At 40.9% G+C, this 12,701-nt stretch overlaps 1 protein-coding gene across 6 annotated transcripts in view; it reads right to left on the bottom strand.

Annotated features, from left to right (window-relative positions):
- The window catches only part of KCNC4 (potassium voltage-gated channel subfamily C member 4), a 32,076-nt gene that overhangs the window by 9,465 nt on the left and 9,910 nt on the right, over window positions 1-12,701 (bottom strand). For 4 of the 6 annotated variants that reach the window (XR_001312913.2, XM_014056008.2, XM_087719857.1 and 1 more), the window contains exons 2-3: window positions 10,948-11,890; window positions 4,998-5,183 (exon numbers count right to left, since the gene is read on the bottom strand). Coding sequence is in view for 4 of the 6 variants with exons in the window: in XM_014056008.2 (XP_013911483.1) it covers window positions 4,998-5,183; window positions 10,948-11,890 (1,129 nt within the window). In the remaining 2 variants the exon portion in view is untranslated. Of the gene's footprint in view, window positions 1-2,298; window positions 2,452-4,997; window positions 5,184-10,947; window positions 11,891-12,701 lie in introns of those variants that run through there. The other 2 variants (XR_015697288.1, XM_014056010.2) reach the window with 2 other exon arrangements.

Below are 12,701 nucleotides of genomic sequence, written 5' to 3' on the forward strand. Positions count from 1 at the left end.
ATGGCAGATAACACAATTGTTTAAAAAAAATCACTGGAAATTTTTTACATTTATTTTCAAAACAATTATGTCGTAAGAAAATACATTTAATTTTATTTAAATATAATTGGGTGAAAAACAATGAACACTCAAACTGTTCTAAAACTAAATCAAGGATGTTGTGGCAGCTGCCATCTCAAACCACTTTGCACCGTCATGCACAAGTGAACTGTTTAATAAATGGAATTTCAAGAAGTATGCTTTGTTTTATGGAGTCAAGAATAATTGTAGTTAAGGCACTGAAAAGTCCTGTTCTCTTTTGTAGTCAGTCATTATTAGCACATTCCAGCTGCAGTCCCATTAACCTGACTGTATTTTCCTTTTGAGAACTGTATGCATGAATTAATAATTCTTTGGTTTTTAGTCTTTTTGGCAGAATCACATTTGCAAAGAGGCTTGGAAGTTAACAGTAGGTTTTGGCTGGAAAACTGATAATGGAATGAATTATAATTTTGAAAATTATAAGCTTCATTCTTTGAATCAGATATATTAAATATATGGCCGAATTATAAATGAAAGGCAAATAGTTTCTGCATTCCAGTTATTGCTTTTATTTGCAGTGACACTGCAAAGATGACTCCAGGAGGTAAAATTCTATCTTAATGGTTAATGACATTATCCTCCTGTTTTGAAGAGAGTTTCCTGCACCTTGATTAACCAGAACATTTGGGCTGGCTGAATCTAAAGCCAAAAGAAAGATTTCACTGACCTTTTCAGATAAAGGAGACTCTGAATCTACCCTTTGTGTTAAATTAGGCCACTTGTTATGTTTAACCTTATATTTGCAGAAATGTTTATACACTGTGCTTCTACGAAAGGAAGTGTTTTCAATCTACAATGTTGCTATTTTCAATCCAATTTAGTTCCCTAAAGCCTGCACAGAAGGAACTTGAACACACACAAAACTGATGAAGCAATGAAATGCAGGCTATGTGGCTTTCAGATTGCAAAACTGATGCATGGTATCCCACACTGGGTCTGGTCCATAGCTGGCCTCATTACAAATAATGGTATTTTTTTCTTCTCAGATACCCCAATGAAAATAGGAGCTAGATATATCAGTGCCTTATCACTACAGTACACCAATTATCTGAAACCGTATTATTTCCCTCAGCTGAATAAAGTATACAGCATTCAGCATATTTATTGCATGACTCATTACCTACTGAGAATTGAAAGCTTAATAAGCAAATGAATACACTTAATTAGTCAAATCGCACAATGCCAAAACACACCGTTATGGAACAAATGCCTCACAAACCTGCTGGATTTAAACAGCAGATTACTCACAGTACAAGGCACGGGAATTCATTCACAGCTATCAAAGCATGGGGCTTATACACGTGGTGAAAATCTTGCATTTTTATCTGTCTCCTTCTATGCTTTAGAACCTGAGGTAAATATTCCTCAAAACAGGATAGGGCAGGAGGAGAGCAGAATATTAGAGACCTCCACTCAGATCTCCTAGAGACCTTTATTATTATTTTCAGATTTTTTTTTCCTAGGATTGAAAGTCTCTGCCCAATGATAACTTCAAGGTGAAAATGCTATGTGTGCTTCTTGACTTTAGTAACATCCAGACACAGCTTATGCTCTTCTTTAAAACACTGGCTTTCAGTTTCTCAGGGAGAAGCCCTTTAATGATTGCATCCTAAAGCCAGACAAGTCACATCAAGACCCATAGTGTCATCCCCTCCCTCCTTCTGAAAAACAAGCGAGGAAGAAGATGGAGGAGAAGAAGAAAATGAGTGAATGGTGCTGGCTGGCAGATGTCACCAAGTCTGAATAATGTTCAATGACATAAGAAGAGAAAAGATGACTTGCTTTGTCTGTTCCCGAAACTGTCCTGGATCAAACTAACAGTACACAGTACAGTAAGGTGGGCAAGAAGAGCAGCAGAGGAACAAAATAGAACATTTTGTGCTCTGGCATCACAAGCATCCTATTTATATTTTGTGTTTTGGGGTTAGGTTTTATGAAGCAACTTGTTAACGCAAGAAGCAAATGGATGGAATAAAGGTTTTGAAATGGCAGCTGTCCTTTTTCAGAGAATCATAGAAAAAATAGCTTATCTTCATATCAAATCAACTATCTTTACACCTGTACAAACCATGGAAATTAGGATACTCCAGATGCTGTGGGAATATACAATCTCTTCTAGGTACCAATAATTCTAGCATAATCCGGAGTGCCACAAGTTGCCTACTACCTCCAAAATATGGTTTGTTTCAAAAAGAATGAGAGCAAACTATTACTAACCTAGAATCTGCAAATGTAGGTATGGTGTTGGCAGATCATCATATTGCACCAAATTGTATCTTTCTAAATGGAATTTATGTCCAGAAGGAACAAACATGAAACTCGAGAGCAGGCAGAAGCCATGGAGTCTGGTAGCAAGCTATGCTGACATACCTGTTAGGCAAATGGTAAATGGTTATGAAGAGTTTGTTTTAATAATTTTTGTGCTGATTTTTAACAGCACAAGTTAGATAGGCAACTTTCCCAGCAATATGTACAGATGCTAGTTAAAGTCATTCTAAGTGCATAATAATGCATTTGTTTGTTGCCAAGTAACTGACTGGATGCATAAAGAAATCTATGCCATCATTAGTGCTTTTATATGCATCCTTTATTGTGTAAGTGTCCTGCCTCAAACCTAGGCTGAGTAACATCCTGTGTTTTCTCCATATTTTTGCTATGCTCTGAAAAGAAGTCTATTAAAGAGAAAGATATAAAGATGTGTCTTTTCATTAGTATTCCTAAGAATCTTCTGTTTGGATGCATCACAGAAAGACAGGAGATATTCTTTCATATCCAACTGTTATAGAAATTCAGGATTCTTCATGTGCTGCTACTTACAGTTACAAATGGTAGTATAGGAACAGGTGCACATAGAATGAACTACCTAGCCTTATGATCAATTACTCATTTCAGTAACTATATGTGTCTGCTCACATATTTACCTTTAGTTTGATTGCTAAAACTTACGAGTGTGGGCAGCCATCAACGGGAGAATGTGAACCTGTTGAAATTCATGATTCCACATAACTATGAAAATAGGAAGCCTATCATGGCTTGAAGCCAGTACTATCCATATGCTCTTATCTGATATTTACTTACATCAGATCCTTCTATATTCATAGACATGGATGTGAGCAATTCATATTGTACATTAATTATGCAAACAAGCACATTCATTGTATATTTGACTGCATGACTTGCATAGTTTGTTCACCTGCCCTTTAGAAATGATAATTATGTAAATGGCCAAAGTCCATAAAAGAGTATTTCCAAAGTGTACGTTTTAAAAAGGTTATCTTCTGCCCCCATCTGCCATCCTCACCCTCCAAATTCCACTGCCCTTTAAAACAGTCTCCCCTAAATATGTCTTATTCTTTCATTTGTTAGTCCCAAATTACCTGATCCTGTTAAAGTAATGATAGACAGTTTCATCTCCTAAAAGCCTAATTTCTTTAGGGATAATTTGAGAAAGGAGTAACATTGAAATAAACAGAATCAAGTAGCCCATATATTTCTCTTCCAAGCAGCTAAGAGGTTTGACCTGATTATTTGCAACATTTTTTAAGCTGAGGGCTACTTAAAGCATGAAATCTGATACATTTATGGTGTGTTCCACTTTGACCTGATTGCAATTTCCCTCACCCACATCTGAATATTGATATATTCTACAAAGTTTCTTTACAAATTGTTTCTTCCAGGACATGCACGTCTTCATTGTGACATGCCATCTATGATGATTGCACATATCATGTATGTCCCTGTCTGCTGTGTGAATTCAAAAGGACCAACATAGAGTGAACTTCATATCTAAATGTTGCAGATATTAAAACAGGCTTTGAATTATTTAGCTAGAACTCAGGAAGCCATTTTATAACCTATCAATTCATTTTGCTTAATAATATCTACACTGACCAGCAAAGACTTTCTTGGTTTTGGCACTGGAAATCTATCTCAGACCCATCTGGAGATACCAAAATTAAGCTGGATTTTATAAAAATACATATATCCTACGGTGCTAGGCTGTTCATACCTGATCCTTAAAGCTATAGTATGTTTCAAGAACAAGAACATTAAACTTCTTTGTCCCAAAGGTGCTTTTTTCAAGAGGCAACTGGACTTCCTTGTTTTTCTTTGAAGACGTTTCGCTTCTCATCCAAGAATGGGAATGGATGAGAAGCAAAACGTCTTCAAATAAAAACAAGGAAGTCCAGTTGCCTCTTGAAAAAAGCACCTTTGGGACAACCAAGACCTGGATGACTGAGAATCTCCATAGACATTAAGCTTCTTTGTAAGGTTACATGATAAAAAGAAAAAGAAATTGTGAACATGACATGTTGCCTCTAAGACAAGCATATATCTACTCTAAGCTCTTTACATGGTAAAAGTAAAGGTTCCCCTCGCATATATGTGCTAGTCATTCCTGACTCTAGGGGGCAGTGCTCATCTCCATTTCAAAGCCAAAGAGCCAGCGCTGTCCGAAGACGTCTCCTTTGTCATGTGTCCAGCATGACTAAATGCCGAAGGCTCACGGAACGCTGTTACCTTTCCACCAAAGGTGGTCCCTATTTTGCAGAGGGAAGAAGGCAACTGTTGTTCTACCACCTTTTTCCCCCCCTTAATCCTTACCTTCTTGTTTGCCAGAGCCAGTGCGAAAAGAAGTCAACCAAGAGAACCAGGGCAAAAACAAAATGGGAGAGAAAAGCTATAGCTTTTAGGTTTACTATTGCTTAGGACAGGTTGTAGAAATATATTTTGGGTCTTTACAAATCAACTCTAACATAGACCGAGAAAGTGCAGAGAGGTCAATTTTCAAAAGCAGTTAGCAACTGACATTGTCAGTTATAGCCAACTGCAAAACTTGCCCCATATACATTACGGTATTTAATATTTCAATTTCCATCCATTCACCAACACAGATCTTGGAATCTCCTTCATACCTTTCCGGATGCCACCATCAGAAGCACAAGAGAAATCTCCAGTGCTCAGGAGAAAACAGGTTGCTGCTTTCTTGTTTTTGTCCCTGGTACTTGAGCCCCTCATGAGTTGCTTCTCCTCTTGGGGTGACGAAAGAGGTTGATCTTCATCTGACAGGACCACATTGGCATCTCCATTCTGCTTGGTGTCTTAGAAGGAGAAAGAAAGAAAGAAAGAAAGAAAGAAAGAAAGAAAGAAAGAAAGAAAGAAAGAAAGAAAGAAAGAAAGAAAGAAAGAAAGAAAGAAAGACCTTTGGAACCATAATTCACCAAATCTACAATCTGCTTTGCCAACAGGAAAATGAATAATTTATTTATATATAAAAGATTATATGACATAATCCAGGGGAGGCAGCATTTTCATTTTTAGTGACATTTCCAAAATATATTGGAATCAATTTTGCACCTTCTTGACTGGAGTTTTGCATTCAGCCCCTTCAGCAATACATGTTGGTGAATCCACCAATATTGGAGGTGGGGGGAAGTGTCAAAACATCAGTCCTATACACTCCTATGTTTCAAGTGACATATGGCTAACAGAAAATGTCTATAAACATATACCGTGCATTAATGCTATGGTGACTGCAGTATGGTTTCCACAGAAACTGAAGTTTTCTAGAAACAGCATTCTGTTCATGACGACTGTATAGCCAGATATCACTTATAATATAGTAAATGTTAACATTCTAGTACTGATAATGTTATTCTAGGCTAAATCTTTACATCTCATCAATATTCCTTATCTGAGACCGGAAAAAATGATACAAATGACCTGCTCACACCTCACATCTCAGACTTCCTGGTTTTCTTGTTAGTCTTAGCAACTTGTGAACATTGTACCATACCTGGTTCCTTTTTTAGTAACAGAGCAGCCTTCCTTATCCTACTGTGTTTTCCCGAAATTAAGACCGGGTCTTATATTAATTTTTGCTCCAAAAGATGCATTAGAGCTTATTTTCTGGTTAGGTCTTATTTTCAGGGAAATATAGTACTAAATGCATCCATCTGGCTGACGATTTTAACTGGAGCTTATTTTGGGGGGGGGGGGTAAGTCTTATATTACCAGCATCGTTAAAAATCATGCTATGGCTTATTTTTGGGTTGCGTCTTATTTTCAGGGAAACACGGTAGTATATTAAATGTATTGAAATCCAAGACTGCATTAATCCCAACACATCTGCCAAGCCATAAAATGAGGAAGGATTTCACAGGATTTGGAATCAAAACTTCTTTCAAGTGACAAGAGATGCAATCTGCCTATGACTTGTGCAAAACACTAAATCAAGTTTATTGTTCCAACACGGCAATAGATGGAGGGAAAAATGTTATATAGACCATTGGAACTAAAACCCAAATGTGTTTTATTTAGTTTTCACTTATGTCCTGGGTGAGTGATAAATTATGGCTTGTACATTAGCACAGTATGAATCTAGCTAACTGCGGCTTATTCAGTAAACAATGATTAAATGTGACTTTTGAATCAGACCTACGGCTTAGTCACCATGTTTATCCAGCATTGTAGCACAGTCTGTTAATCCAATCTCTGAAATTATTTCATTGGTTTTCAATTACAAACTGAAGAAGCTGAAGTCTTAAAATAATGAAAAGATTTGCTTTCTGTTACATGAGTTGCCCTAGGGAAAAACAAAGTGCTTTTTAGAGCTGAGATTTTTTTAAAAAAAATTTCAATTTGTTTGTTATTGAAATATAGAGAAAAGCCATTCAAGCCAACTCCTTTCAGGCCTGGCCCTATGAAGAGGCACACAAGGAAGCAACCTCTGCAGGTGAGGACAGAGAGGGAGACCTAGCCCTGAGCCTACCCTTGATACTCTGCCGTCCTAGCTGGTGTTGATTTGATGGCCTGAAGGGCCACAGCAGTCCTAGCCCATCCCATCTCCCAGGCCAGAGAATCAGTCCCCTTCTTGACAATTCTGCTAAGCTGCTGCTATATGCCATCAACACCTATAGACAACTGATGGTGATGGAGAGGTTCCCTCAACCACTGGGAATTCCTCAGGGAGAAATGCTGTTGCAAAAAAAAAAAGGAAAAAAAAGAAATTTCCAGCTTTGTCTTACTTTATAATCCTTCTGCCCTAAGATGAAAGCAGACTAACAGGTTAATAGTAGCAAAGAAGCCTTATAGGTCCTAAAGATTACAAATGCTTAGCTCCATTGACTCTCTTTTCCTACCACCAATTAAAGTATTGTATCCAACACTGAATTTTTTTAAACGAGACCTTATTATTTTATGTCTGTCTGTCTGTCTATCACACACACACACACACACACACACACACACACACACACACACACACACACACACACACATATATATATATATATATATATATATACATACATACATACATACATATACACACACACACACACACACACACACATATATATATATAGTGGTTATATAGTGGTTAACACATCTGCCTAATATGTAATACAGCCCAGGTTCGAATCCCAGTAAGGGTATGGCTAGCTGATGAGAGCTAAATAGCTTGAAATAGATCTATACTAGTCTCCCTTTATTTATTTATCAGCACAAATACAACAATGTTGTACGCAACGACCGTAAAAGCCCGTCATCAAGGCCCTTCTGCAGGAATCCAAGACGTTAGGAATAGTGGCCCTGTTGGGAGAAATGCCAAGAGGAGAACACCACCGGTCAAAAGCCGCCCAGGTGGAATTGTAGATGCGGGTCGTAGAAGTGTGCCGAGACGCCTCAAGGTACGAATGACCCCAGCAGACAGGGAAGCCCCGTTCAGCAGCCGCTGTCCAAGAGTCAGGCGGCCAGATGGACCCACTGGGGCTCTGGGCGAAGCAGGACCCCCTGCAGCAAGACCACCTCCCCCCCAAGGAATCCTCCACAGGGAGCCACCGACAGCTGGACTAGGCCTGCGGACCAAGGCCTCCTGGACCGCCACCGCTAAGACCAGGGCCGTCTCCACCACCGAGGAAGCCGAGGAGTTCACAGCGAGGCGAACAGATCGACCAGAGAAGACCAGAGTCTCTGACAGATCGTCCGAGCAATGACGGGTGGAGCTGTCACCCCCCCTGTCCATAGTCGCCCGACTCAGCCACTCCGCCCGGATGGTGGAGAGCCCGGAGAGTGTTTCGACACCAGGACAACAGCCCCCCCCCCGCCCAGGCGCCCAGTCTCAGAGACTCCAGGCAGAGAGCCCGAGAGTAGGTCCCCCCTGACAATTGATGTGGCCTTGGCGGCCCCATTGGATGTCCGGAGGAGCACGTGATGCTCCTCCACCGAGGCCTGAAGTGCCGCAGAGCCAGGAGGGCTGCCCACAGCTCCAACCAATTGTTGTTGTGGCGGAGAGCCAAGACCGACCACCTACCCTGAGCCATTCGGGAACCCACCATCCGAACAGACTCATGTCTGTGGTGACAGTCACCCTGCCTGGTCCCAGAGACAGCAGCCCCGCTGAATGGCCAGGGACAGCCACCACCCCAGCGAGACCCGGACTCCCACTGGGAGGTGGAGGGACCAAAGAGAATTGCTCAAATGTCCCTTCCGAAAGGGGATGAGTTCCCCCTGGAGAGGCCGAAGATGAAGTCCGGCCCACGGGACAATCCAGATGCAAGAAACTAACTTGCCCAATAACAGAGATAGAGAGAGGATCGAAACTAACCGACTACTGCGAACGCTTTCTGCCTGACTAACTTTGGGATCCCAAAGACAATCCTCAGAGACTTATTGCTGTAGAAAAGGTCAGACAGTTAATCAATGCTTAAGAAGAACGGAGATCATTCAAACAGAGCAGGGGTGACAGATCACTTAAATGCAGTCTTAGATTGCAAAGAACATGACTTTACATATCAGAGGAAGCAGGCACTTAGAGGCTGTGCATTTTCCTTGGTACTTTTACATGCAAGCTGTCAGCTTTCACAAAAGCTTCACAAAATGCTAAACACATCTTTGGATTCCACAAGTGGGATTCTTTTGTTTTTAAAATTGGCATAGCAATGTCAGGACCATGGCATGGGTTTTCAGTCTTTTTCTCCTATACCCAGGGTTTCCCTGCTGAACTTTCTTACTTCTTCCTGCTCTTAATAGAAGAAATGATATCCCTGGTAGGGGATTCCTTTTTAATGGAGAAAAAGCACGGGTGAGAGAGATTGGCTTAATATTAAGGATAACCTATGTATCAAAGACCCCCCCCCCCAACACACTCTTGAACCCCTTTTCGGTGTCCCAGTGCTTCTTCCAATTACAGGATTACTTTTCAATATTGCAGTGCCAAACAATCAGTAGAGTTTTCTTGCCACTTGGAGATGAGAGAAATATATGAAAATTATAACGTTATACCCAAAATACATAGCAGGATCCAATCTGTGTCAGAGGTTCTCTGAAAATGGACTCCAGCATGAGTCTGAAAGTTTGGAAGACAAAACCTCTGGTCCCGGTGGCCAACCCAGATTGGATCCTGCAACATTATCCTGGGACATGTATATTCGCCAAAATACTTTTATTGTGGTTTTAAAAAGAAACAAATTGTTGATATTCTCATAGCTTCTCCCAGAGCCACAAACATCCAGTGTTCTGGCTCTATCCATGTAATTCAGCCCCACAAACTATGAGTCTGCCCAAAATTGTCAAAAGTAACGCAACCCATTGAAAAATTGCCTATAGTTGGCTTAACTAAGGGTATCATCTGTTTTATAAAGTAAAGTACAAACTATAGATCAGAAGTGTCAAACTCAAGGCCCGCGGGCTGGATGCGTCATATGCTGGCCATGCCCACCTCCATTTTAGCGAAGGGGGAAAAAGTTGTGATATGTCACAGGATGCTGTGTCATTGCGAGTTTGACACCTTTGTTATAAATAGACAGCAACAAAGGGTTAAATTTTCCTGTATCTCTTTGTTGCCACCTAGTGGTCATCCATAGTTTGTTTGTTTATTGGATTTATATGCCGCCCTTCTCCCAAAGGACTCAGGGCGGCGTACAACATTAACAAAAAACCACATATTACAAAAGTTAAAAAGGAAATTAAATAAAGTATCCAAAAACAAACCCAATTAATATTAATAATAAAAATTTAAAAATTAGATTAAAATTAACAATTAAATTAATCATTTATTTTATTCTATTCAGGCCAGGCCGGCTTGCTGGAAAAGCCAACTTTTTAGGGCGCGTCGGAAGGACTAGAGATCGGGGATTATGAGAAGCTCCGGAGGCAGCTCATTCCAGAGGGAAGGCGCTCCCACAGAGAAGGCTCTCCCCTTGGGGGGTCACTAGCCAACACTGTCTGGCCGACGGCACCCTGAGGAGGCCAACTCTGTGGGATCGCACTGGACGATGGGAGGCTACCGGTGGCAGTAGGTGGTCTCGCAGGTACCCTGGGCCTAAGCCATGGAGCGCTTTAAAGGTCATAATTAGTACCTTGAATCACACCTGGAAGACAACCAGCAACCAGTGCAGGCCGCCTAAAAGGGGTGTAACATGGGAGTACCTGGCTGCCCCCATGACAACCCGCGCAGCCGCATTCTGGACCAGTTGAAGCTTCCGGGTGCTCTTCAAGGGCAGCCCCATGTAGAGAGCGTTGCAGTAGTCCAGGCGAGAAAGGGCGAAGGCATGAGTGACTGTGCATAGAGCATCCCAATCCAGAAAGGGGCACAACTGACGTACCAGGCGAACCTGGTAAAAGGCCCCCCTTGGTCATGGCCGTCAGGTGTTCTTCTAAACTAAGCCGCTTATCCAGGATGACTCCCAGATTGCAGACCCTCTCTGAGGGGGCTAAAATCATCAAAGATGGAACAAGATGCACAAATCAGGATGATGGAAACCACAGCCACTCAGTCTTGGAGGGATTGAGCTTGAGCCTGTTCCTCCCCATCCAGATCCGCACATTTATAGGTTTTGTTTAGCCTGAAATCTTACATCTCACCTGATCTTTTCCTCTCCATCACCCCAGCTGCTGTTGCTGCTGTTAGAGGACTGTTGTAACTCTGAATACTGTTGTGAGGCGAGTTGTCCTCCGATTTGCAGAACGTTGGAGAGTCAAGTGGTGCTGGACGGGGTATGTGCTTCTTTTTCTTCTTTGGGAGCTTTTGCTTCGCCATGGCCAATGAGTAATACATTCCAAAGTTGTTAACAATCACTGGAACAGGCATAGCAATGGTAAGAACACCAGCCAGGGCACAAAGAGCTCCCACCAACATACCTGACCAGGTTTTTGGATACATGTCTCCATAACCCAAAGTTGTCATGGTTACCACTGCCCACCAAAATCCAATGGGAATATTCTTAAAGTGGGTATGGTCACTACCACTAGGATCAGATGGCTTGGCACCAATCCTTTCGGCATAATAGATCATGGTAGCAAAAATTAAAACTCCTAGAGCCAAGAAGATGATGAGAAGGAGGAATTCATTAGTACTGGCCCGGAGTGTATGGCCCAACACCCGAAGTCCCACAAAATGGCGGGTCAGCTTGAAGATCCGGAGGATTCTGACAAAACGAACTACCCTCAGGAAGCCCAGCACATCTCGTGCAGCTTTGGATGATAGGCCACTGAGTCCCACCTCTAAGTAGAAGGGTAGAATGGCTACAAAGTCAATGATGTTAAGAAGGTTCTTAATGAAGATCAATTTATCCGGGCAGCAAACAATGCGCACCAGAAACTCCAGAGTGAACCACAGCACACAAACTCCTTCAATACAAGTGAGAATAGGCTCTGTCTCCATCTTTTTCATCACAACAATCTCAGTTGTGTTGCCCACTACTAGGGTCTCAGTCACATTGGTGTCTATGATGAAGGCTTCATGTGTCTCCAGACAAAAAGTTGTGATGGATACCAGAATAAAAAAAAGTGAAGCAAAGGCAATGATCTGAAAAAGAAGGGAAAACATATGCTCAAAGATTAAAAATAAACTATGGGAGAAGAAAAACAACCTAAGAAACAAGAATACAAGATTTAAAACTTTCATTCTCTATTTTTTTTTTTCATTTTAATCACTACAAAGAAAGCTTGGAATAAAGAAGCATGTTTCATTTGAATCTAGGAGGAGAAATAATCATTGACTGGCTCCTTACACAGTTTATAGGGCCCTCTTCTCCTCTTTCCTATGATCCATTGTACCCCATCAAATCAGAAGATCTCAATTTTCAATCTACCCATCTATTAGAACTATTCATAGAATATTCTTTATTGGCCAAGTGTGATCAGACACACAAGGTATTTCTCTCCAGTGCATAAGCTCTCAGTGTACTAACAAACAACAAGGTGATAAGTTATAAGATACAAAAAACAAACAATTCATGTTCTAATTCTGTATATTTTATTTTTACATTAGGCTCACTAAAGTGTGCAACAGTGATAGGAATAATAATAAATATATTTGTACCCAGGTGTTAGACACAGACTGAGCAAATGAAATTCAGCTTCTCTTAATTCAGTTCAATTCTTTTGCAGCATGAAATTGGTCATCTCACAGTCAGCAGTAAAATTTATTGGCAGATTTGGTTTTACCTTCTATCCCAAAGGTTAATCTAACACCTTCCCCTGATATTAACAATAAACAGAGAAATTCAATTGCTCAGCTGCGACTGATTACATTTGATTGTGCTCCAACCTCATTTATGCTCATTTTCCTCTGCAGATTAGTTTGCCAACAAAGGGAGGAATTAACGCTTATATGA

This window comes from Thamnophis sirtalis, unplaced genomic scaffold (assembly GCF_051295495.1).
Source record: "Thamnophis sirtalis isolate CommonGarterSnake01/CBP01778 unplaced genomic scaffold, rThaSir2_p1.2 scaffold_7, whole genome shotgun sequence".
Taxonomy (NCBI): Eukaryota; Metazoa; Chordata; class Lepidosauria; order Squamata; family Natricidae; genus Thamnophis; species Thamnophis sirtalis.